At 37.7% G+C, this 27,287-nt stretch overlaps 1 protein-coding gene across 3 annotated transcripts; it reads left to right on the plus strand.

Annotated features, from left to right (window-relative positions):
• Positions 1-69: 69 nt before the first annotated feature.
• camkk2 (calcium/calmodulin-dependent protein kinase kinase 2) lies at positions 70-26,845 on the plus strand. 3 transcript variants are annotated; one of them, XM_030149486.1, is made up of 19 exons: positions 70-388; positions 732-736; positions 8,648-8,945; positions 10,424-10,765; positions 12,289-12,336; positions 13,254-13,307; positions 15,190-15,241; positions 15,415-15,548; positions 17,080-17,116; positions 17,302-17,323; positions 17,451-17,539; positions 20,555-20,754; positions 20,971-21,024; positions 21,150-21,223; positions 21,374-21,461; positions 21,778-21,909; positions 22,065-22,168; positions 22,343-22,396; positions 24,125-26,845. In XM_030149486.1, exons 3-19 carry the CDS (start codon positions 8,715-8,717, stop codon positions 24,195-24,197), a joined length of 1,788 nt encoding a protein of 595 aa, XP_030005346.1. In that variant the 5' UTR covers positions 70-388; positions 732-736; positions 8,648-8,714; the 3' UTR covers positions 24,198-26,845. The 3 variants fall into 3 exon arrangements, with proteins under 3 accessions (XP_030005346.1, XP_030005345.1, XP_030005347.1); XM_030149485.1 differs by lacking the exon at positions 732-736 and having other exon boundaries at positions 71-394; positions 8,650-8,945; XM_030149487.1 differs by lacking the exons at positions 732-736; positions 22,343-22,396 and having other exon boundaries at positions 71-394; positions 8,650-8,945.
• Positions 26,846-27,287: the final 442 nt, after the last annotated feature.

The raw sequence follows: 27,287 nt of genomic DNA on the forward strand, positions 1-27,287 counted from the left end.
TCTGTTATACCACAGGGGGGCGCCAGTTGACAATCTGCTGGAAGTAGAAATCCCCAAGAGCCGTGAAGTGTTATTTTGAGCTTGTGAGATAAACGAAAGGGGGAACAAAACCAAGCCTACACATCCACCTCCGCAGCTGCTGGTTTGTCTGACCCGTGTCGCTATGAAACTTTAACTGTCTGCAGCCGTTTTCCCTGCACTTCCTCCGGCAGAAACACGGGACCTGTGTGCCCAGCTGGATTGGTCCTTCATAACATCGCTGATCAGTCTGTGGATGCTCTCCGTTCCACAAACAGCTACGTTAGCTAGCTGTCGTGCAAAGCTACTCACACCTCCGCGGAAGACGGACAACATCATCCAAATACTGAGTTTTAAGCCTGACATACGCGTAAAGGTAAAGCTTTATTTTAACAGCGGGCACTGGCTGTTGTTGTCTTGTGTGTTTTTTTTGTAAACGGGCGTTTCTTGAACGTTTCTCAGTCGCAGTAGCATCCAGCACTAGTGTCCACCAACATCTGTCTGTTGACAGATGAGGCAGCTGCTAACGTTAGCTGTGGTGCTTGGATTTGGGCTTAGAGTTAAGTTAGCTAGCTTAGTGGGACATCAGATAACGGTCTCACTGTTTTCTACGTGAGAATGTGGTGATAACTAAACCCTCAACAATTTTAATGTAATCGACAGTATCCTCCCTCACTTTGGAGTTAGCTATCATTGTACTTGGTAAGCTATAGCTTTAAAGGTCCACACGAAATATGACTGTGATCATCTGTGAAACTGTATAATTAACACAACAAAACACGTCGTTATGAAATAGACTTCTGTGTGAATTTGTGACCTTATTTCCGCTGTCACTTAAGTAAACCTTCGCTAATGCTATTAAAGGAAGGAGGTTTGTTTTCCATTATCTTATAAATGACTTGTTAAAACTTCAAGTAACATGAATGTATTCTTTCAGAGATCGTTTCCATTTGCCGTGTGTTTTCTCTGTATGTTAGCAACCGCAAACATATGTGTCAGTTAAAATGTTGCATGTTATAGTGTTGCAGGTCCTGTGGTCAAAATGAGTGAACACCGGAAACCAGTGTCTGTTGACAGATTTAGTTCAGTTTTTAACCTAGTTGGTGTAATTCTGTAATAAACTGAAGAGGCTGTACATAGATCTGTAGTTAAAACATGTTCATGGCCCTGCAGGTTTTTGAATGGGAAGCCCTGAAATGGCACATAATTGACTGGCATTTATTTTGATGATTAATAATTTAAGTAACAGTGCTAAACATTTAATGTATGGATTTTCCACTTTCCATTTTACACCAGTGTCAAACCTGTATTTTTTGGTGTGGTGATAAATAAGCAGATGCAGGTTGTCATACTAAACTCTGTTTACTGTGCTGAGTATATATATTTTTTTTACCATTGTATAGACCATATGGCTAGTGTCACAAAATATAATGACTTAATTAATCGTATTAATCACTAGAATGAAGATGGACTAATAGTTCTACAATACCCAGCAGTGGTATATTTTGGGAATAACTGTAATGCCTGCCAGTGACACATTTCTGATTTTAATGGTCAGCTCTGATTGTGTGATAACTCTACTTGGCTGTAGACTCTCATCCCTCCATTTACAGGAGCTTATCTCTTACACTGCTCCGCAGGTCGCTGACAGGGTTGCCCTGTTGATCTTTTAATGAAGCTGGGGATCCTCCTCAGCTCCAGATGGCTCTGTGTTGTACTTGTATGTCTGCAGGACAGGGTCTGTGTTGTTATTAATGCTGTACATGGCTTGGACCCCCCACAATCTCAGATAAGTCCCCTCTCCCCCTCCCCTGCTGAGCAGATAGTGAAGGTCAGGTCATGTGACTTTTGTTATGATAAGAGGCACAGGACGGCATCTGGAGCCAGGCAGCATCTGTTGGTGTTTCACGGGGCTCAAATCTAACTGCTTGTTCTTCAGTGAGCTGCAGGGATCACCAGGGATCAGGGAAGTTTAGAGCTTTAGCCTACAGTTCAGTTATCCACAATGTACAGTATCCTTATCCAGGAAATGTAAGAGAAATGGAGGGCTACAATGTGCCAACGTGCTGAGATTGTAGGCTTATCAGCTTTTTAACCTAGTTAACAAGGATGTCTGACGAAGAGGGATTTGACATTGCTAGTGTTTTGCTCAAAGCTTGAACACACCTTTAACTTCCAGTCAAGAGTTGCTGTGATTGATCACTTCAAGGCATAATATGAAGGATGTACTCATTTTGTTGATTTTGCATTGTCAGATATTTTCAAAAATGGTAATATTTTCAGTTTGTTTTTTGTTATTTATACCCTATTTTGCACCAAACAAAGACATCCTAATTATAAAAGATAACTGTTTTGTAACAGTTGAAGTCTTGCAGGCCTTTGTCAATTTGTCTTTGAATGTGCACCTGGGTCTGATCAACTGAAAGTGAACATCAACATGAAAAAGTACATTTGCGCACATCATTTATCAAATGGGCATTATTTTAGCTAAAGAGCTCCATTTTATGGAACTGTTATCCTTTTTAATATACCAGTTTCAGTAAGAAATTACAACTAATTTTATCAATTGTACTTTTAATACTATAGTCATAGCTTGAATTTGATTTAAAACTTATATTGATGACAATCAGGTAAGGCATTGTTCTGCCTACAGGGATGACTAATGGTGTCACATTAATAAAAAAAACAAAACAAAACATAAAAAGGCCAATAAACATTGTAAAACAGCCATATTAGCCTAAATAAACATTAACACAAAACCTAGCTTGAACCCCTGCACATAAAATAGAACACAACGTGTAAAATGTCCATTACCCACAATGCAATGCGGCAGACTGCATCACTCTGTAGAGTTGAATTTTACACTGCATCTGTGCAGATCTGACTTTTAACTCTACTGTTAGAGCTAGTTTACTCTCCATAGAGCTATAGATACTCTATATGGGTTAAAATAGCTTGACTCTGAAATTTTGACACTGCATTTTTTACTGTGTACTCAAATATGTATAATACATACAAATAAGTTAGTCTGCTTACATGACAGAGACTGTTGAACATGAAATGTGTCCACATGTCACCGCTTGATTGGACCCACTTATATATTCATACACATTTATAAAACAGTCTGTAATATAACACAACAGATCAACATTGGCAACTGCTATTGGTGAAATGTCATCTTGCTGATGCCTGATGTCACTTATCAAGGCCAATATTGGCTGTGATGATTGACTGGATCCAATGTTAAGTCAGTATATTGGTGCATCCTTTGTAATGGCCCACTGAACTTAGTTGCCTGTCAGTAGCATCCCATCTTTATTCTTGTTTTATTCTACTCACTTTCTGCCTAGGTCAGGGGGAGGCGACTCTGGTCCTTGAGGGCCAGTATCCTGCATGTTTTCGATATTTCCCTTTCCCAGCACACCTGGTTCAATTAATGATCAACTCATCATCAAGCTTTGCAGAAGCCTGACAAGAATGTAATGACTTCCAGGTGTGCTGGAAGAGGGAAATATCTAAAACATGCACAATACTGGCCCTCGAGGACCGGAGTTGCTTTCCCCTGGCCTAGGTCATGTAAGACGCACTTTGGCACTGGTTGTGAGGATTCACTGTTTTATTTTTTATTTATCTTATTTCTTTCAGTTGTACTCTGTTAGTACCTACTGGCACTGAAACCTTGTCAAAACCACCTCAGCTTGAATTCAGCTGCCATGTGTTCATTTCCTTTGCTCCAGTGAGTCCTGCTGGTCAGCCTGTGATTTCTCGAGTCAGAAGCTGTTCAGAGATAAAATGAGCTACTTTTGACTCGAAGCACATATTTCCAAATCTTGCTGGGAAGAGGATGAGGTTTGCAGTAATATTTTTGTCTCACTGTGAATAGTAAATGCAGTGTAATGTTATAAGTTAGACTTACTGTCGATGTAGAAACTGCATTAATGTTTTTTCAATGGAGGAAGGCCTTAATTTGCTTTGCTTTACCATTTATCTAAGATCAAAGTAGGTCAGCCTTGGTAAGTTGGCTCTCTTCTATGGATATAAAAAGCCCACTGTAGCTGGTGCACTGTGAGTTTCATCTTGGGCCACGTCTATGTATATCTGTACTCTATGAAAACCAAATTCACGCACTTGGGCACATTGTGACACTGTTTGCATGCAGAGTTAGTGTGTGTTAAAAGTCAAGCATGGTTTGAGAGCTACTTAAAAGTCAATCGTGATTTGAGAGCTACTTTTTGAAGCTGGAAGACACTTGAACACCACAAAGGCCAGAACAGTGTCTATGTTCAAGAACTGAATGCCAGATATGACACTTTGAAAATGAGAATAATTGGTTTCTAGAAGAAATACAGCCTTTTGCAATTACAGATTATTTTAGGTGCTCAAGTCAACAGAAGAATTGCTGCCAAGTATTGGTTGTTAATTTAAATAATAATTTAATTGATTGTTCTGTCAAAAAACAATTGCTCTGCATCCTTTTCGATCAGGACATAATGATGCAAATCTCTTCTGGTGTTAAACTTAAACATACACCACGTTAGAGAATTTGTACTAGTTTCTGACTGAAAGATTAATTAGACTGGAGTAACAAGTCTGAAGCCTGATGTAACATCCTATATTAATGACATAGAAAGACTTTCGAATAAAGACACCAGACAGATTAGAAGAGCTCAGGGGCAAAGAAAGTTCAGGGTCTGTTTCATAATTGTGTTTGTGACTAGTTTATAGTGTTAGACCAGGACCAGGCCAAGACTAGCACTGAGCAATATGGTCAACTATAATCATCATGATTAAAACAGTTTCATATCAGTGGATCTATAATCATCACAATTATAGCTTGATGATAAGGGGGGAAAAATAAGGCTCTGTTTTTGTTTTTGCTTTTTTTTTTCTCAGTGTTGTGGCCAAATTCTAATTTTAATTGATAATTTTCTGGCTCCATGAACTGAAGACAAAGCTTTTATTTTAAAATACTCTCTCTTTACTAAAACTAGTATATGAATGAAGAAACATGTTCACAGTTCATATGTTATAAGAAGTAAACATGTCATATTTTTAATTTTGCTTGAGCAAGAAAGGTCTCCAGAGCAATACCCTAATATTGATTTTGCAATTTAGGCATTTCTCACAGTTTTCAGGAAACAAAACCTCGATTTATCAACTTAAATTGATATTTTTCTCTTCCTTTATCACTATCAGAACAAATTGATGTCAGAATTTCCACCAATGTCACAGTTCCTTGTAAGTAAATGCTGGACTTTACCTGAGTCAGAGTTGATAAAGAAACCTGGACAGTTATTTCCTGTTTTATTTATGGTCAGAGCAAGAAGCACGAACATTCTCCAAGCACCATTTCATGATTTTAGAAGTAGAACATTCAAAACGATAATAAATAATACAACATTTGTTCAATTAACTTCTTAAACTAAGAAGTGGCAATAGCTGACAAAATAGGAAAACATGGGTCTTAATTTTTCTTTGGTAAATAAAGTGTAGAACGAGAAATGGTAAGAGAAATTATCTTTAGGAAATATAACTGCAGGAGCACAGTAGCAAAGCAATGAGATTTGGCAGTTAGGCTATTTAGTTAAAGTCAACTATCTTTCCCGATGAGTCTGTCTGAAGTGTTTTCTAAGATGAGTTGTTGAACTTACTGTAGCTGATTTTTTTTTTTTTTTTTTTCCCAAAAAGTAAAGGTTTTCTGCTAGAATGAAATGTGTGTAAAGCTGACATGTTTTGGAATGAAAAAAAGTCTTAATTTACCCAGAATTCATGGTAAATTAGTCCTAATTCAGATTTGAGTAGCAGATATATTTAGACATCTCTCTGAAGTCTGAATATTGTTTAGATCTAAGCCTTAGTCATCTAATGCTTCATCAGTGTATCTGTGTAAAACTGGCTTTAGCACTAGAAACAACTATGCATGGTATGAGTCTGTGTAGATCAGTGTTGATTCCTGTTTTTGTGAGTTTACATCCCCATATATAGGCTGGAAGTGGAGGTAGAGAGGCCACCTGCAGTGGGTGTCTCTTCCCACACATTCCTCTTTCTGAACTTGGCTTGAGCTGCTGCTGTCTTTTTTTTTTCTTTTTTTTTTCAACATGCCTCCCTTTGTTTTGCTGTATATCTGAGGTTTACTCAGCTCCCACACAGTGCCACAGTACTATTAAAACCATGATGGAAATGATGACTCTCTGTCTTCCCCCTCACCTCTGTCCTCTCTTTCTCACTGATAATGAGCAGATAATAGGCTGATTGGACTTGGAGATGAAAATGGCTTTTTCTTGAAATTATACAAGTCCTTCTTTAGACACTGTGGTAATGATTATGGACTTTGCTGTGTAACTGACAGCAAAAGTACACTGAACTGTTGCCTGTTTAGACCCATCAAATCTGTTCAGGATTAAATTTGCAATACTTGACGGGTTTGCATGAATTAATTAGCACTTAACAGAATGTGTGGAAAAAGTCCAGACTCCTTGGGTGTTTCATATGGAAAGAGCTTTTTCTACTTATGCTGCAGCGCCACCGAACACGGTGTCTTCTACACCCTTTTATTACACCCACACCTCAGTTCATTTAAGCCACGTCAAACACAATGCTCCAGCTGTGTACAAAGTTAATTAAATGTTTGTTGTACATTTCAATACTGTCACAATCTATAATTATTTTTGGTTTAAAAATACAAATGCCTTCCGGTCCTGGATCCTACATAAGCATTACTTGTTGCCAGGTCAGTTTTGCTTCATGTCCTCACACCCTACAATGAGTAACTGATTCATCTCTAATGTAGATCATCTATTATTGTGAACAGAATAGCCATTTAATTACCATTCTAATCAATTACTATGTAATACTGATAAATGGCTGTTTCTGGCTTGTCAAACAAGATGGTGTCTCAGTGTGTCGGAGGATGGTTAGAAAAACACAAGCTGCTTGAAGACTTCACCTAGAAAGCAGTGATTGGTATTTTACTGACCCATTAACATTTAGACACAGCATTTAAGTCTTTTTTCCCCAGCACATCAGCTGAATAAATCATAATATTCTAAAAATTGTTTGAAAATGCACAGTTTCAGGCAAAAAAGGGATTTTTTGGGAGGAGGACCACCCCAAACCCTATGACTGCACAACCTTTCTGACCACATACTGTTCATTTAGTTCAGTGTTGCCTTCTGAATTGGCATTTTGTGATATCTACAATGAAACATGCTGATTGATGAAAATATGAGGATTATAAGAACTAGTATGTGACAAATCATCCCAGAGTTTCCTCTGGCTATTAACAATTTCCTGAGGATATTTTCCTTTAACATGAACTATTCTTACTTACATGTGCTGGTCATGTGTTGCAGAAAAGGCTTAATAACAGTAAAAGGTCTATGAGTTGTTTAACAGCAGAGAATGGTTGAGTTGTAGGTAAGTTTTAATCCTCAGTGTTACTGTAAAGTTAAACACTAGCACCATGAGTTACTGAGACAAACCGTATCAGTATGTTTGTGCCAAAACTAAAACATGCTGTCACTGGGGGTGAATAGTGTCATTAAATAATTTGGTTTTCATTCAGTATATCAGATAGGACCTAGTGTAATTATTACAATAACTCCATTATTCTATTTTCCACTCTCTGTTTGACAGTAGGCCTATATATTTATCAGCTCATCCTGATTCCTGGGGAAAGCCCTGCAAATAAGTAAATATATTTTTTATACAAAAATAGTCACACACTCTTAATATTGTTGGACCACATTTAGCTCTGATTATTATACACGACATCATTTTGATAATCTTATGTAATGTCACATGATTACTGTTGTTACCTAGTGCCAAGTGTAACGGCCAAGTGTAACGGCAGAGGTTATGTTTTCATTGGGGTTTGTCTGTCTGTCTGTTTGAATCCTTAGCATGATAATTCAACAAGTTCTGAACAGATTTGGATAAAATTTTCAGGAAATGTTGATACTGGTCCAAGGAACAAATCAAATCATTACATTTTGGTGGTGTTGGGGGGAGGGGGTCTGATCTGCCTCGGGGGAGGTCTGTGCTCTCTGAGTGCTTTTCTAGTTAATTTTTGGACATAAAATGTTGCTGAACCTGAAGTAACCTGAGGCAAACAAAGATCATAATACTGCCCCTGTATGCTTGTACTGTCAGCACTAAGCATGATGGGTAATCAGTTTATCTGCCTCTCTTTACACCCATCACTGTGGAACAGGTTCAATCTGGACTCATCAGACCACATGACCTTTTTTTTTTTGAAACACTGTCCAGTCTTTATGCTCTTTAGCAAACTGATGGTTATTTAAGAGAAGAGAAGCTATTCACTGCATCAGTTAGAGTTAAAGAACGTGTTGCAGCTGAAAAATATTAATTACTACTACAGCAATGTTCCAATGGAAGGGTCTGAACTATTTGCTAAGTGAAGTCTAGGTGATGACTTTGGTCAGGTTGTGTATGTTATAGCAGGACTGAGAGGACATGACAAAATCATAGCTTTGAAATAATTGCATCTAGGTGATTGTGTTGAAGTTTCTTTTCTTGTCTTTAATTTGACCCAAAGTCAGTAGTCCTCAACCCATTACAAAAACAGCTCATGGATGTTATTATAACTCGTGGCTTGGTCTTGTTTCCCAGGCACCCTCCCTCTTGAAGTTCTCATCTGATGGAGCAGTGGTTGTCAGGCTTTGTAAAGAGGCACCATGTTTCCTTGCCATGTAACGCCCTGGCCCTCTGCTGAACCACCAGCCTCATGTGGCAACCATGTAACCCCTACACAGCCCTCACAGCCATTGCCTGATCTGCTGTGCAGCTGTCCAGCTCCGCCTTCTGACACTCACTCTGAAACACCCTCCCCGGACCCCATGGAGTCCCTCATCGTTGTTACAGAGTATGAACCCAGCCGACCACCAGGAGAAGTTGGGGAAGAGGAGGTAAGTCTTTCTGTACACTGACCTGTGTGTTAAATTGATGTCGAAACACAAACACTACAAGTTAATTATCAATGTTTGGAATGTTGAACTTCAAAGATATAAAAGCCAAAAATGAGCATAAATACTTTATCAAGTAATGTAACTTATTGTATTTCAGTAATGTTAGAGCCCCTGTATAACATCAGAATGAAAACACTATAGAATATTTTGGGCTGAAAGGTATTCTTGTCCGATGACATGGTCACCCGCCTTGGTGTGGTCAGTTGGATGCAACCAAGCATGGCAAACTCATACTGCTCAGGGCAATGCACATTGAATTGACCGGCAGATAAGAGAAACAGATTTCCAGCAAATCTATTTGCAAACAGTGCTCAAAATTAGATCACACACTGCCAAACCAATGGATCCTGTCCAGACACAGAAAGCTCCTTGTAAACCATCCTACCCTAAAATTTGTCCCAATGGCTTTGCTGACCTGTGCTATTGGAAATTTGCCAAAAAAACCCAAAAAACAACAAAATAAATGTTTTTTTACACATCAGTTTTTACTCTATGTATGTACTCACTTTGTAACTAACATCTTTATTTGTTAGTTGTAACTGCAATTTATTTCCATTTATTCATTTTCCAAACAGCTAATTCCTTGTGAAGATCCTATCCCAGCCACGTATGGGTGAAGGCCGGGTACACCCAGGACATGTCACCAGTTCACTGCAATTTAATTGTTATATTTTATCTGAAACTGTAGTGGATTATAATTACGTGCATGATAATAATCATAATTTTACGTAACACCATTACAAGCTGTTGACCATTAAATAGTGCCTTAGAACTACAAATGCAACTTTTCTGCTGACAATACTAGCTCAACTTGCCTGAGTTTTCAACTTGGCTCAGTTTTGGCACCATGATGCTACATTTCCACTGTAGGCGTACTACTAAATCGGTGATGGCTGGTTGTCATAATAAATAGTGTAAACGTCATCTTCAATGCAAGGCAGCACTGGAAGAGGATGAGCCTGTAATTTACAATTCCACGATAAAGTATTGGATTAAAATCTATTCAGGAAACAAAATAGTTGTTAATGCTTCAAGTCTGAGCTGAAGTCATCAAGATAGAGTCTACTTAAACACTTAGAGATTTTCCACTAGCTTGGCTTGGTATTCCGCACAGTGATATGATGAAATAAATACTATGTACTAGTGCAGTAATGATTCTGGATCAACCAATCTTTGATCTGCTTGATGTTAGATCACAGTACTGCTTTAGCTTACTTGGAACCTCAGCAAAGGTGATACTAGAAATAGTTCCTGATCATACCTAGAATCCAATGGTCTGATGATCCCTGTTCTCGTGTAATACAAAGCACAAATGAAATGATTAGTGGGAAAGTGGCAAAAGATAACCCTTGTATGTTTTTCATGCACATTTTATTGTTCATTAACAAAAACAGTAACATAAATCTTTTACATTTGAGGTGGAGGAAATGGACAGCTCTGAGGTGCCCGAGCCAGCTTCCTCTGGAGTAGCACCTTTCCGGGCTCCATCCTGTGACCTGCTGTCCCACACAGTTGGCCGGCCAGAGGCTTTACTCCCAGAAAGCCAAGAGCAAAGGGGAAGACTAAACCTGTCAGACAGGAAACTATCTCTGCAAGAACGCTCACAAACAGCATCATCACCTTGCAGCTCTCCTGGACTCAATGGGCGCTATATTTACCCATCTTTGCCCTACTCCCCTATAACATCTCCCCACTCGTCTCCTCGCCTTCCACGCAGGCCAACTGTAGAGTCCCACAGTGTTTCCATCACAGACCTTCAGGTACAAGTTACTATGTTTTATTTTTTCAGTAATCAGTTAATAAAAAGTTTGCAGTGAGTGTATTTATAATTGTGATTATATAATTTATTGTGTCTGCACAATCTGAGCAGTGTATTCCCTTAAGGACTGTGCTGTGCATAAGATATTGTAGATGAATGCACTAATTAGCTTATGTTGACCAGGTTTTTACAGAAGTGTTCCTCTTGGAACATCTGTTGTTAAAATGTCAGTACAACACATGTAAGCAGAATTACATGTGCATTTGTCTTAAAAGCAGCAATGCACTGGTACAGACTGCAGTATTTGGATGCAAAGGTAAGATTTCATATAGTCTGAGATGTAGAAAATAGTTGTTACCCATGTCTGCATTCCTATATATGAATTATACTTAGATAAACAACCCTGTAGCTGCCTTTTAGTATATGTAGAAATGCCCTTTGTGTTAATTCTTACCTACATAAATGCATAAATACATTGATTTAACACTTAAAATTAGGAAGAAATGTTTTTAAACACCATGTTGTCTCTGAGGTTTCTCTGTTTTCAGTAGGCAGATATGACTGTAGTTAGCTACAGTCTCATTTTATTTCATACTTTCACTTTTTTGTCACTACACCCACAATACTGTTTTTTGGGGGGGTCAGCAGTCCCTCAAAGGAGGTTATCAAATACTTACATAATGGTATTCTGATGTGTAGTGGAGTCAGCATATGCCACAGTTTGACAATAATCTACTTATAATATAACGGGATGAGAAAAAAACACAAATACAACAGTATGTTTGCATTATAAAATAAGCTTTCATATTGACAGAAAAAATACACTAGTGTATGTACTTATCAGCTGATGGTGGTTAAGGCTGTGAATCCACTAAATTTAAAGATATGGTTTATGTGGAACATTTTTATACAATATTGGACTCATCAGCCTGCTGGTACTGTCTAGTCTTTCTAGTTCCCTTAAAAGATCCTCAAACACTTTTTACTATTCCCAATGTAACACATGATAGACACATAATAGCAGCCTGTAAATTGGGGGCTGAGGGCATTTGTTAGATGTCATACTCCCCTCTGTGGGTTGCTCTCTCCTTTATTCACATTGATAACTGTCCAATGAAGGAAGAAATGTGAAAAGAATGCAAGATTAGCTGATAGGATTACTGTGAAAGCAGTATAGTACTTGAATCAATCGTTATTCATGTTAACCTTTGAGTTGCACTATGATTAACTGCAAATCTGGTTTTGTGGAGGTTTGTTTTGTTAGAAAGTAGCTTAGAAGATTACAAATTGATCTGGAGTCATTATGACACCAGTACAACTTCACAACCTTTCTGTAGTTGTAAGAGTTGTCAGAATATCTGATAATCTTATGAGATTTAGAGAAAATCAGTTTGGAAAAAGGATGAAAAAAGGAGTTTTGTTCGAACACCAGTCAGTGGGGTAGGGTACCTAACTGCTGAAATAGCTTCTCTGATTTCATTTAAAAAGAAATCTTTTCTCTGTTCTTTTTCTTCTTTCTTTAAGGACTGTGTTCAACTCAACCAGTACAAGCTGAAGGATGAGATTGGAAAGGTACCATCAAAGACAACTCACTGATTGCTCTCATTCACTGACTCTCTTCCATTTTCTTCTCCCTTCTGCCTACCGCATGTCTGTCAAGTAGCGCACATAATCAAGGACATGCAGTAACAGCCTCTGATATCCTCTCTCCCGGCTGTCCTCATTTCCCAAACTCTGCGTAAACCACCAGGCCATGGGAGAGTTGGAAGATGGATGAGAGGCTGGTATAAATAGTGCTCTCAGAGGGTTGTGTGAAGCTTAGTGGATAAGAGTGTGTGTGTTAGAAAAGGGAGAGGATGACACAGTATTTGTATGCACATTTTAGACTGTGGATTTATTAAAGATCGTATGCTTTTTGCACTTTAGTTGACAAATTAATGTATGTGGCGCTGTGTTTAGCAGGGACAATTAGAGGCTTGCAGGACTGTTGGAGAGGCTCCTGTTATCATATCATTTCAATGGACTGGAGGATGAGCTGTGCACTCCCTCTCCAATCTGCTCCCCCAGCAGGAACTGATCCCGCTCTCTCCATGTCTGTTTGTTTTTGAGCATGAATTTGTGCACACAGGCTACTAATTGGGCCTCGTTTTTTATTCAGAATTTCCTGTGTGTGGGCAGGGGAGCTTGATAACATAAACCAGATTCAGTTTCCTTAATTAGCCTGAAATCAAAAATGAAAGAGAGAGGGAGAGATGATTTGAATTTCTCTGTTCTCACTTTAAAGCAGCTGGTACTCTTTCACTGTACACTGTCAGCCCACTCACTCTCCTCATGCTTATGCGTTCTTGTATTCGTCTCTGTGTGTATTTGTATTTATTTAGAGCGTTTGCTTTGCACAAAGTGTGAGCTTGTTTTTTTCAACCTGGAAAATCAACAGCTTCTCAATCTCTCTTTGATGGTTGTCTCTCTCTCTCTTATTCCTGGATAAGGGGTCCTATGGTGTTGTCAAGCTGGCATACAACGAAGATGACAACACATACTATGTGAGTCTTTTACACATAAACACAAATATATGTGCCAACACTGATGTGATTACCTCCCAGCTGTTAACCCAGTCACTCTTTTTCTCACTTGTTTTTTTATCACATATCTCATACACATATATACACATTTCATAATGATCAAACCTCCATCACATCAGGTGTTGTGATGTTATGTGAACAAAGACATTTTATGGAAAAGTCTCCAGTTAATTGTGCAGACGATATGATAATGACACTTCAGCTCCGGCTTGTCTGTTTACTGATCACTGTTATTGCTGCATTTCTCATTATACTGACAGACAATGACATGGAGATTATTTAATATTGTTCCCTGGTGACAAAGCCCACATGTCACATTCAGTGATTACATCATTGCACTAATAACTGATGTCATTCGGGCCTGTCTGTTTTCCCCAGGATCAGGAAAGTATCCACTAAGCCCTTGGACCCTGCCCCCTTCCATTTGTACCTGATACTATTTTTTACAAAATTAATTACCATGTACATCTAAGTTTTAAATGAGGGGAAACATGTGAAAAACAAGCGACTGACTAATTTCACACTGCCTGTAGATGAGTTTGTGTTTCTGTTTTTTTGCCGCATTTGACATCACAAATACACACCAAAAGAATGAGGTGATTCATCCCAAATATTAACTGAGAAATCAGCATAATTTGTTCTTTTTTTGTTCGTCCCAGTTGTCTTTGCAGAACATGTACCTCTTTTGTTGGGTTGAGAGATCACAGAGATGTGGCCTACTAAGAAACCTATTTTTTGAGCAGGGATGGAAAACCTTTTTTTTTTTTTTCAAGTTTTATGTGCAGAGGTTTTGTTAATTTGTTTATCCAGTGAGTGTGGTATGATTTTATTTGATAAGCCATAATGAGCTTAGCACAACTGCTGTGATATTTGGGGTCTCGTTGAGGGGCTTGTGGACCCCATGTTGGGAACCATGACACTAAGCAATGCAACTTTCAGACCTACTTCTCATTGTTAATTTCTGAGGATCGCCTTCGCACATAAAACATGAACAAATGTAACATGACAAAACTTAAACTACAGGGCTATAACCATGTCATGGCACTATCAGATGTAAAGACCAAAATAAACAGACATCTCTTCACTGCCAGCCATTAATCTGCATTTAATGTATTCATGGTCATATTTTCTCATCACATACCTCGCAGCTTTTACCACCGAAGACTTGTCACCCACATCACTCTTCCATTTCGAAGACCATTCTATTTTGTGTCATGCATCTGAGGGAACTTTAGCATATTAACAGTGACATTTGTCTGTAACTGATGATGTGGTACAATTACAGTGATAATGTTCAAGGGCTATTTTTAATTTAATTTAATTTAATATTTTATCAATTACCAATCCCAAATATGTAATCTAAAAAAACTCACTAGTTGAGATATTCTATTCTATTCTATTCTATTCTATTCTATTCTATTCTATTCTATTCTATTCTATTCTATTCTATTCTATTCTATTCTATTCACTCTTAGCAGCTAAAGTTAAGGAACATAGCATATTGTTTGCCTGTTTGTCAGTACTCTTCCATTATACGTACAGCCAGTCGTCTGGGAGTCTATATTTTAAAGCTTTTGTTCTGACGATGCTGGTCTGTGTTAGAAATGGTTAGAAATACACTCTGTATGTTCAAGGCGGGTGGAGAAAATTATTGACAGTGGGAAATACAACTGTAGCGTGAGTGGGTGTACTGTCAGATATGTATCACCGCACTCTGCTGTATTTCACTCCACATTTTCATCTACCTTTCTCCGCATCTATTCACCGGAGCTGTTGCCCACTTGGCTCTCCCATGGTATCTTTTTGTTCTCTTATCAAATCCCTCTCCTTTTCTCTCCTGTAGGCGATGAAGGTGTTGTCCAAGAAGAAGCTGATGAGACAGGCAGGTTTCCCACGTAAGTCTGGAGCCAGAGGCAGATGGATAACACAGCAGAAAGGACCTTTTTGTTTTTTTAAACTGCACCTGTCCTGCATGAGCATTACATACCAGTACTAAACCCCTAGTCTTGTTCTCTCACTTTTGCCTCTCTTTTTCACCATGACCCTTGTTTTCTCTGTCCTCCATAAGGGAGACCACCCCCTCGTGGAGCAAAAGCAGTTCCTGAAGGGCCCCCTCAGCTGAAAGGACCCCTGGAGCGGGTCTATCAGGAGATTGCCATCCTGAAAAAGTTGGACCATCCTAATGTAGTGAAACTAGTTGAGGTGTGGACTGTTCAGTTAAATAATGTTCCTTTATTGCTGAGGGCTGACTTTCATTTGTATTTATGTCAAATAACAGTTTATAATAACATAAAATGAAAGACACAGCAGAATTTAATGTTAACACATCAGGCTATTTGCACTGAAGATTACTTAAAGGAGTGATATTTTGCTTTTTTAAAATGGAATTATGCATTTTAAAACATTTCCCTGTGGTCTACATAAACTGTAAATGCTATGCTTGGGTCTGAATGCTTCATTAATTCGACTCCACAGGTTCATCTTCAACCCTATTTCTGAGTAATGACGTGAGACAGGTCATTTTGAATGCTGGCCCTTTAAATCCAAATGAGCCACTTCAAACCCCTTCCCCTCCAGGTGGTTGACCATGCTTTCTGTCCCGTTCAGCCACTTGAGTTTGTTAATACAACCAACAACAGTTCATTTTAGGTAATCGGCTCAAAGTTTGGACATATTTTCAATTTTTACTACAACTGCTGCAGCTGACAAACAATTATGGTGTACTTGGAGAAATGTTTGTCAGAAGTCTTGCCCTTATATGTGCAAATATCGTGACGTAACAAATTAAGCAGAAATTGAAACAGGTTTTATAAATCCACTCAATTTTTGCCAGGATGAATATAAAGATAGCTTTGCAGCACCTGGAGGGTTCACATTCAAACTTTATGAGCTGTTAAGGTCCCCAAATACACAAATAAATGTACCAAAGACTAATAAAAGTGGGTTTAGCAAAATATGACCCCTTTAAGCTTAGAGTAGAACTTGTGTGGGTTAATCTTTTGTCTGCCGCTCTTCCTTCAAAAGAGACAATGGCATTAAGAAAGGAAGATTATCTCCATTGAGGATGAGTAAAATGACATTAGATTGGTTGGAAATCAGAACAAAAAAGATAAATCTTTAAGCATAAATAATTGAAAATCTCCTTTAAGAGCTTTAAATAAAACAAAAGTGTGTTACTGTCACAGTTTTGCATGACTTAAATCCTGTGACAATGTGGAATACTCTGGAAAATGATGGAAGGTGTCAGATGTAATATTCAGAGTAAGAAAATGTGTAAAAAATATATAAATGTAAAATTGAGGTACCTCATGGTAAAATTATTGTATTTCAATATGTATTGCGTCATTTCTTACGGGATGTGAACAAAAGAGCTCAAAGAATGGCTACATTACATTCTATTATTCAAAACATTGTAATAAAATGTTATGTTTTACCGTTAAGAAAGGAGCCCCTTTTTTTCCTCTTGTTCCTTTTTCGTTCAAGTGTGTGGTTAAATCAGATTGGTTATAGTTTATTAATAGTTTCTGGAAATGAAACACTGAAAGAGCAAAATCAGACGTATCAAATGAAATCAGTTGAATCTGAATCGGAATAAAAACTTCAGAGCATAATGTATGTAAGAGATGCCAAAATTACTGAATGATTTTTTTTATATTTCCACGTCATACAAAAGATTTGTTGTGTCTCTCTGTGTGTTTACACTCATTTCCATTTCTCTGTGATTCGCTGCCAGGTTTTGGATGACCCCAGTGAGGACCATCTGTACATGGGTACGCTGTGGCCAGACAGTCGGCCTTCAGAACAACACGTACACACACCCACACAGACACAGTCTAACAGTCATGCATTAACACTAGCATAAAGGAAGGTCGTATGAAAATAAAAATCCTCTGTAGTTTGTGTTTTGGTAACTGAAAAGCTTTCATCACTAACGTCATCTGTGTTTCTGTCACAGTTTTCGAGCTGGTCAAGAAAGGGTAAGCTAAGCCTCTTATAATAATGATTGTGGCACTGGAATGAGCTCAGTCTCATTAGTTATGATTGCTAATTGAGTGTGTTTCTGTCTGTGTGTGTACCTGTTTATCCCCCATCATGGATATTCAGAGCTGTGATGGAGGTGCCAACAGATAAACCTTTTAGTGAGGACCAGGCTCGCTTTTACTTCCAAGATCTGCTAAGGGGAATTGAGTACTGTGAGTCTTCCAAATATCCTTTTACTTCTCTGCTTTCTCTAAATGCATGTTAAAACAGAATGAAAGGAGTGATTGAGGGTGTGCATTCATCCATCTTGGGTGATTTATTATGGATCTGGGTACATGGTCTGTGAGCTGATATAAAACATGACAAACTGTAATAAGCTGTGATTCAAGTAAGGCTGCACGATATTGGAAAAAACTGACATTGCAATTTTTTCTAACCCTGCGATATATATTGCAACATGAAAAAATACTCAGGAGGATTTAATAGCTGTGTGGTGCCGACGTACTGTAAATGGTCAAACTAATTAGTTGTTTTACCTCTTGTTGTGGCAACAGGTGCAAGGCACTATCAACACAGAACATATGTTTCAATATCATCCTTCTTGTGGCCAAAATAATTCCAGATAACTGATGTTGCTTTTCATTTTGGCACCAAGTCTTCATTTACGGTGATTTTCTCGTTTGTTGCTCAATTTTCAATATTGTTACCAGCGTCTTACTCAAAACTGATTAAGAATGATTGTGATTGGTGGATCACTGTGTGCAGTGTGTGTCAGTTATCCTTGAAATTAGATGAGAACACGTTGAGTTCATTTGCCTCCTACATTGCACGACCCGCGATGTGACTATTGCGCACATGTACATCGCAATGTCAATGCTCAAACGATATATTGTGCAGCTCTAGATTCAAGTCTAGCACTGGTTCAGTTTGGTGCGTATTTTTCGTCGTTCCAAAATATGATAAAATTGCAGTATGTGAATTAAAATAAATCTATAAATGTTTTTTTTTTTTTTTTTTTTTTAATTCAAGATGCAACAACTCTATGGGGTCTGAGGGCACTTGGGGAACTGTTCCCCCCAGATAAAGGCTCAGTCCCAATCTCCACTGTAAGATCTGATCACTTTACCCTCATAGAATTTTCTGATGGCAGCTGGGCAGTCTTATGAAATAAACAGAAGCGATTGATGAATGGTGCATAATCAGATCCTTTTGCTCTGTTTCGATGCAGTTCTACCAGCCATCTTAAATCCTTGTTAATACTTTTAATTCTTTGTAAATTGTGGCAAATCGATGCATATGCTGTTTATCTTTAATGCTTTTGCAATGTTTCAAGGAAACACTGAGTTTAAGGCCATAATACAGTGGTAGTTTCCTCAAGTAAAGAATAGAAAGGGGCAGTAAATAGGGCTCAAAATATCTGCGATCTAACCCTCAGTCACTTCACAGTTTTACATTTGGACTCAGAAACCTGCTGTGAACAAGCCTCAAAGTCTGTGAGTTTGGATGCTAGAATCAGGCCTTAATCATTCATTTTGTTTACTTTTCATCTTTGGTACTGCTCAGTACTTGAAGCTGCAATCAGTCAACGCTGCCTTCACAGGTCATGTCATTATACATCCATACATACACATATCTTTGGATCTGGGTCAATCATATTGCTGACCTATTTCGATTACACAACGCAGCACATTTTATCAAAATGTTGTACGTTTGCATTCATGAATAACTTTAAGAAGTGCAAGGAAGTGAACCCAGAATCAAAACATATAGAATGTAGTGAATTCATTATTTCACGTTTCGATTTCTATGATACATGGCTCACTTGTATCACTCAGTCCTTTTTTGCTTGTCTGCAGAGGGCAGATTCTGGACTAAATATAGCCATCAGTTCCACATCACACTAATTCTTGACTCCCTTCACTGGCATTGGAATTGATTTCAAAACTTACTGATTACATATAAGACCTTGTATAGCCTGGACCAACCAAACATAAAAGAGCTCCTGAGACCTCATTCCATCTGCTGTACAGCCACAGGGGTATTGTCATACCCTGTGGCATCCATCTGTGTCAACGCAATTACTCTAAACCAAATCATCTGATCTCCTTCATGTTTGATATTTAGGTGCAATTTGGAAAGCACTTGGATGAGTTCTTTGGCCATTGAATTTGACCTTCATTTTCAAGGTCAAATCGGGGTCAACACATCAAATTTGGCCTTTTGCAATGACGTGGATGCCATTTTCTCTTTACTCAAGTCATCACATTGTTTATTTCTCACTAAATCATCTGATCTCCGTCATGTTTGGTGTTTAGGTGCAACTTCAGAAGCTCTTTGATGAGTTCTTTGAGTGTCAACCTTGACCTTCATTTTTAAGGTTAATTCAGGGTTGATGCTGGAAATTTGGACGGGAAGGTTGATCTACACTTTTCAGATCTTTTGGAGTATATGTGCAGGGCAGTCCTCATTGTCAAAAGGGTTGGCCAAGGGCTCATTACAGCATTCAATGTTGGTCTTGTTACAATGTCTCCTCACCCTTCACATTTTTCTGGCTGTCTGATTTTACTTGTGTTACCAAGCTTTGGTTAGTGTGTTCTTGTCTTTGTCTTTAATTTTTGAAAGCATTTGAAGGTAATGTGTTCTGATGAATATTTTTACCCTGTTTATGTAGCATTTTGTAACTGTATTAAAAAAAAACCCTTAAAAACCCTCCTACCACGTATAGATTATAGTATGATGGGATATGAAAATATGTACGTTTGCCTTTGCTCTGAAATGTTCCCTGCCATTTACCCAAGTCCTTTGCCTGTACCTGTCTTGACTTGAGCCACCCACAAGGCTCATTTCACATTATCTCAGTGGCTGTTAATGCATTTCAGCACTGTGTCGTCTTGGAGACTAGCAGCGAGTAATGGAGAGGGAGGGCTCTGCAGGGACCCAGAAACAGTCAGACCTGATGTGTCTTTTTTTAAAATGACTTATAACTGATTTCACATTCTGTTGGTTTGTAGTTTGGACATTAAATTACATTTTCAAAGGAGAAAGTGCATTGTTTTGTTCCTATAGTCTTTGTCTCATTACTAGTAGTGTACATAAAGAATTTTCTTCTATATATCCAGATTTGACTGTTCTCTTAATAATCCTGCTCTTAACATCTCTTCTAATAATTTTCCAAAATGCAGCCTTTTTGTTTAATTCGTATGACATATTCTTCTCTGTTTTACTAGTACATTACCAGAGGATCATCCACCGAGACATTAAACCCTCAAATCTGTTAGTGGGAGAAGACGGACACATCAAGATAGCAGACTTTGGGGTTAGTAACCAGTTTGAAGGGTCCGATGCCCTTTTGACCAGTACAGTAGGAACGCCAGCTTTTCTCGCCCCTGAAGCGCTCTCTGAGACCAGAAAGAACTTCTCTGGAAAGGTAACATTTAATTAACTACTGCCCTCTATGGTTGTTTGTCTGTAATGCAAGGAATATCCCACCGAGGTTCTTAGAATATTTCTGCTGGTATCCCTTTACACATTTTTAAACAGGCTGTTAGTGTTTTCTATAGAGCAAACACATTTTACATTTTATGTGCTGTGGTGTTTTTCACACATAACACACTGTATCTTTTTTTTTTTTTTTTTCATGCAGGCTTTGGATGTTTGGGCTATGGGAGTGACACTTTACTGCTTCGTCTTTGGAGTGGTAAGTCTGTGCTTTTGCAAAACATACAGTTCATACAGTACATTTTTGTTTACTTGTGTACATTTTCTTCTGATTGACAAGCAGCTTGTTTCCTACTGATATGAAACCTTTGCTTTTATTCACAGTGTCCTTTTATGGATGAGCGCATCCTCAGTCTTCATCAGAAAATAAAGACACAACCTGTGGAGCTGCCTGAACAGTCAGTTTTACTGCTTTATTTATGTCTTATTATTAACTGTTTGTATGCTCTATACTTGAGTTAAGTGTCCACTTTATTAACTACTTGCATTTACATTTGAGAGACTGTAAAATAAATGTAATTTAGTGAGCATTCTGTCTGTCTCACCAGTGCTGACATATCTGACGACCTCAAAGATTTGTTGCTTAAAATGTTGGACAAAAATCCAGAGACCAGAATATCAATCCCACAAATTAAGGTAAACATTTTCTCTTTTCAATTTGATATTATGCAGAGTATATCAATGATACTAAACTGCTTTAGTAATACACATTTCTGCAAAGGTTCTTTTGTCATTTTAATCCCTATGTATCAATTGTACATCAATAAAGTTTCCGTTGCACAGTAATTGTTTTTTTTTTTTACAACACCAATAAATGGATTTTGTTGATTTTGTGTAAATACTACACATTCATTTCAGTGCATTTGAAATATGCTGCCTCAGTGTACAAGTCCTTAAAGGAAACCAATAAAAATACACAAAAGAACCACTTAGTACTTCTTTTGTTGCCTAGGTTCACCCGTGGGTAACAAGGCATGGTGCAGAGCCGCTCCCTCCAGAGGATGATAACTGTTGTATGCTGATAGAAGTGACTGAAGAGGAGGTGGAGAATTCTGTTAAACACATCCCAAGCCTGGCCACTGTAGTGAGTTTATACATTAATCTAAACTGGCAAAATGGATGAACACCACATGAGAAGGATAAGGAAGCTCAGAAAGAAAGTGAAACATTTCTGAGATTTTTTTTTTTTTTCATCATTAACATTGACTGCTTTTTTTTTTTTTTTTTTTTTTTTTAAAGATTCTTGTGAGAACCATGCTGAGGAAGCGCTCCTTTGGGAACCCTTTTGACTGGGGTCGTAAAGAAGACCGGAACAATCTGGGAGCTCCAGGGCAAATGCTCACGTAAGGATTATTTACAGACACTGTGAACCTGAACCTATGAAATACTATCAGTCTGCTATCACTGCCGTATTCTCACACTGGGTCTTACTGACGTTATTATGCCCAAGTAATGTTTGTAAAGTCGTATGTCAAGTAGACTTTCACAGTTTCTTTCCTCCCTCTCCTGCCCTGCAGAAAAGGCAGAGCAGGCAAAGTGAGACACTGCTACATTCATTCTAACCAAAGAAGGTAAATTGACTTGAGGACTGTGCCAAAGCTTGCCTGCTCCCTGTTAGAGTAATAGAAAAAGTCCCCTGGCATGACGTCAGATCCTGTAATGGCTTAGGTGGTCAAATACTAAAAGTAGCCTGCGCTTGACAAGAAAAATCTGAACTTCTTCTGAAACATGCATTTATTTTTGTACTTTTTTATGAAATATGTTTTCCTGTTTTATGAAATGTGCTTGTAACAACACATTTTGTAAAAATACTGCATTTTGTAATAACTTGACAAAACTTCATTACATAACACAGCATTTTGTAGTAATCTGCCACATTTTGTAAATGCCTGAACAGTATGTAATATATTTCACCACAATTTGTAATAAATTTACTTATTGTGGTGGGTACTACAAAATACAGGAATACAGGACTTTTTTTTAACAGCTCTGGCATTTTGAAAAGGCTTTTAGATGGGAAGTTTTATTATTATGCGCACAATGGTTCACTGGTTAACTTTTGACTTTTCAAGCGTCTAAGTTTGATTCTATTTCTAAGATAAATACGAGAGGAAAGGACCCCAGCTCCACAGTGAAGCCGCTCTACAAGTATATAAACGTTGTAATACTGCTGAAATTTTCACTAGGGGATGTCTCCAAAAAGCCCTGGCTCCCATAGACTATACACTGAAGTTCTCTCTAAAAATACAAAGTTAAAGGTGTATCCAGGATTTACTCTGGTCTCATCTGTTTTGTTTGGAGCCTCTGATTTGTTGGTTCGTCTTCACATTTTCCCTCCATTAATACTCAAGTCAAATAAAAGGTTGAAAGGTTGAAACAATGTCCTGGACAAATGAGAAATTACACAGATATTAACTAAAAGGCTTTGATATCTGTCATGTCAGGCTTTAATTGGCAGGTCAGTATTACAGCTCATCCACCTGCCGTGTCAGAATTTCAGACTTTCAGGTTATTCAATAAAAAATCTTTTTTCCCTGACAGACAGTTTCACTGTAGTTCCAGTAACCAGAATTGGAAGTTATATAGTTACACAATTCCTGATGAAGTGTTACTGAGTCCAGAGCTAACACTTACGATGAGCTCACGTCTGACCCCTTGGGCTCCCATAGCTCCCACCATTTTGTCCAAATGTAGTCACTTCTTGCTCCAAAAGCTAATGTGACAATTACAAAATCCCAAATTACTGGCTTCAAAATGGCAGTTCTAAAACCAATGGGTGACCAAGTAAACCAATGAGTTCCTCCACCCACTAATTAAATACAACTGTGAAAAGTGCTCTATAAATAAAATTTACTCACTTACTTACAATCTTATAGATAAGTATTGTAAAAGGATGGGCTGGCTACTGATTTTATGCAGCAGTTTAGACTAAGATCCAGTTCGCTTATATATTAGGGGTGTTTAGCTTAATTACTGTTGATAAAGGGGAAAATATGCAACCCCAGGATTTTGTAATAAACCTAAATATATTAAATACATACTAGGATTTACAGAATGTTTCAAAATATTACAATGTTTGTTACATTTTGTCAAGTTATCACATATGTTGTTTCAGTGCTATATAACGTTTGTCCAACAGGTTGCCTACTGCTTGCTGCTTTGCATTGTGCAACACTTAAATAGTTTTTGATTTTAAACTGAGTCTGTAGGTTTTTTTTGCATTAGTACAGTAATACTTGGTTGAAAGGAGCCCCACAGTGGTACTATCGTAATTGTATTACCTCTTGTGTGTTACTTAGGAAACAAGAAAGTGGGGATGGCATGAAGAGCATGGATCTGCCCTACGTGGGAGAGGATGAGGTTCTTTCCTGATGCAGAGGGTTTATTATGCACGTTGGTATTAAGCTGCCTGCAACTACACAGCACGACACCCTTTACTCACAGTTTTATATACTGTCAGCCAACCCCTGCACATACGTTTCCTGGGAGGTGGACAAATGTGACCAACACCGACAAAAGGAGAGAGATTAAGGATTTATGGCACTTTTGACAACCTTTTTAAAGCTATTATTCGATAATCTCCTGGATTAAGGTTCTCTTTGGAGGTTTTAGGACTTGTGACAGACATGAACCTTCCAGGAGAGGATTCTCTTGGACTTTGTTCAACCCTTACTGTCCTTATCTTATCCTGCATGCATTTACAGTACTAGCATGCTCTGTCTCAGGCTTAAACTGTACAGTTTCTGTGTTCTATTGTAGTTTAACCACTTGTGTTTATCCTTGTCTTTACTTGACAATACTTTCAGGTATACAGGGCGTGGGAGCAGGAGATGATGTGATGTTTCCTCAGAGCGGTGGGTGTGTAAGTTAATGAGAGTGGCTCTCTACCATCACCATTATATTCTCTTTAGTAGAGCAGGAATCTTGACAACGATTGTCTAGTTCACTCGCATTGGAGTGGCCAGTTGTGTACGATATTTTAGAGTGAATATTCTGTACAGTTTTCCCAAAATGAAAAAGGGAAGTGAAAAAATGTTTACTCCATTATATGCATGTGTTTACTTTCCCAATGCAAACACTGTATAAGCTATTTATAATCATTTACACATGTATAGACATACCTTTTTAATGTAATTTCCTTTTTTCAGACTATCCCTGGCTCTTAAGTCACCCATTTACTGCAAGCTTTAAAAACAGTTGGTACATTGCTCTGTACCAGGTTATAAATGCATTTTTTTCACTACTGCATCAGAAAAAAGGGAATTTCTTTATTAGCAAACTGTTGTCTGGTGGATACTCTTTAGATAAACAACATTTTTAGGTGTTTTGCTATATAAATTCGTGGATCTGCAGCATATTATATAAATACATAGTCATCTTCCAGATGCTTTTGAAAATATGTCAGTGCAAAATTATTCTGTGGCCATTCTCTTCAATGGGGATTTTTTGTTGTTTTTCTTAACTGTTTTAAAGTCCTCAAACTGCATTGGCCAACAAGGTTGTGTATTGTGATGCTGAGGTACTTTGAGGATATGTTTTTAATGTCTATTTATTTCACTTCTCAAGTAGATGTTTGTATGTAGACTGAAAGCAGACAGTGCTAATTATGGAACCTCTCATTAAAGTTGTAAATGTTCTTGTTTCAATTTCAAACCTATGATGGTATTTAAGAGGCGCACATCTTCAGGACACCAAAAACTGAAATTATGTAGAATTTTGTAACTTAAAAAAACAAACCTTTAAATAGTTCTTTATTGATCTGTAGAGATGGCTGACTGCATTTTGAGATGGAAGCATAGTGCAGCTGCAGACTTTTGTACAAATCTATGCATGACATATCTATGGAAGTTAAAAACTGTTGTCATCATCGGTTGTAGGACTAGGCCACTCTGCCAATATTTGTAATCATTTATTATTCATTTATTATTGATATAATATTCATCTTAGATAATCCCAGAATGGTACATTACATTTTCCCACCATTCTTTCCTTTTTTGCTTTGTTTATTTTTTGTATGTCTGTCGTTTACTTAGACTTTTAACAATATTAACTCTGATGCTTCCACACTATTTACTTCAGCACATAATGTGTTGAATGTACTGTATGAGAAAGGGATTTTTTTTTTTTAAATTTTACTAACTCCTTGCATGTCACTACTAATTAAAAGTCACTCTGTTTTTTAAGACTAGTACTATGCATATGATGTGTCTTTCTCTGTATGGTGCAATGGTTCACTCTGTAAGATTGTCAAGTCCACTCAGTGTCTACATGAGGAGGGTTGTGTATGGTTGACTGTACCTAATTACTTCTGCTTACCCAACATTTCTTCTCAAACCACTTATTAGGTTGTGACCTTTAGTGAACACAGCATTTAGACATGTTCTCTGGACTTAGGTTTTCATAAAAATATTGTACTGTACATTTTCATTAGCTAATGATCTTTAATGCCCATGCTTGAGCCAGAAAATAATTTGCGGAAATGCCTCTATTTGTGTTATACTGTGAAAATGTACCTCATTTTAATGATGTATACCATAGTAAAACTTTATATATATATATATATATATATATATATATAAAGTTCATTCTTTCATAAACTGCTGTGTATGCTAAGGTTAAGTCAGATGTTTGTTTTTTTTGTTTTTTTTTTAACCATAAGCAAAATATGGCACAGACCACTGTTTTGGTGTGACTATTTTGCCCTCCATGACCAACAGGAATGAAACTTAAAGATAGTCTGGGTTAAATGCAGGGTGATGATACAAGGCACAGAAAAGCTGTATGATAAATATTTTATACAATGTTTAAACCTGTAGTTTGTTACATGAATTTTCATTCTGTAGTGTAACTTACTTTTCAAGAGCTTTGGGAGCTCTTTCCTCCCAATGCATGCCAACATACTGAACACCTTGTATTGTCATAGCATGAGAGGTCCGCTACGTCAAAACGAACCTCTGGATTAATTATTCTATACAAACTGTATGTGGTTTATCATTTGAATAAAACAAGATTGCCTTTCAGTAATGTTTTGGGTCTTTGTTACGCATACATCCTTGAGATTTACTGGCAGTTGCACAGACTGACCACCAGACTGCGCTGTGCATCACAACATCTCTGAACAGAGGGTTTTTTTTTTTTTATGTAAATCTTTTGCAGGGTTTTCCGTATACTATCATTTCAGCACAGAACTAACCAGAGGACACAGAAGAACTCTGCAGAGATGCCTGTACTGCTGTGTATCAGCTCTAATGCACAATATATTTTCTGTGTAAAAAATGATCACCATCTACCATTACATATCTGAATTTACACATTTAGTCAGTAATTTCACCAAAAGTGCTTCTCTTTTAAATGACCTATAAGTTATGTTTAACTTCAGTTATAACTACTGTAATAATATAGATCCAAAGGCATGCAAGAGTCAAACAAAAATCCATCACAGCACCAGCCTTCCACAAATTT

The sequence above is a fragment of the Sphaeramia orbicularis genome, chromosome 12 (assembly GCF_902148855.1).
Source record: "Sphaeramia orbicularis chromosome 12, fSphaOr1.1, whole genome shotgun sequence".
In the NCBI taxonomy this organism is placed as follows: Eukaryota; Metazoa; Chordata; class Actinopteri; order Kurtiformes; family Apogonidae; genus Sphaeramia; species Sphaeramia orbicularis.

Coding starts and splice junctions, on each gene's coding strand:
- camkk2 (XM_030149486.1), top strand. CDS start 8,715: ATGTTTCCTTGCCATGTAACGCCCTGGCCCTCTGCTGAACCACCAGCC. Junction 21,462..21,777: donor TATCAATCCCACAAATTAAG/GTAAACATTTTC, acceptor TTTGTTGCCTAG/GTTCACCCGTGGGTAACAAG. Junction 21,910..22,064: donor TCCCAAGCCTGGCCACTGTA/GTGAGTTTATAC, acceptor TTTTTTTTAAAG/ATTCTTGTGAGAACCATGCT.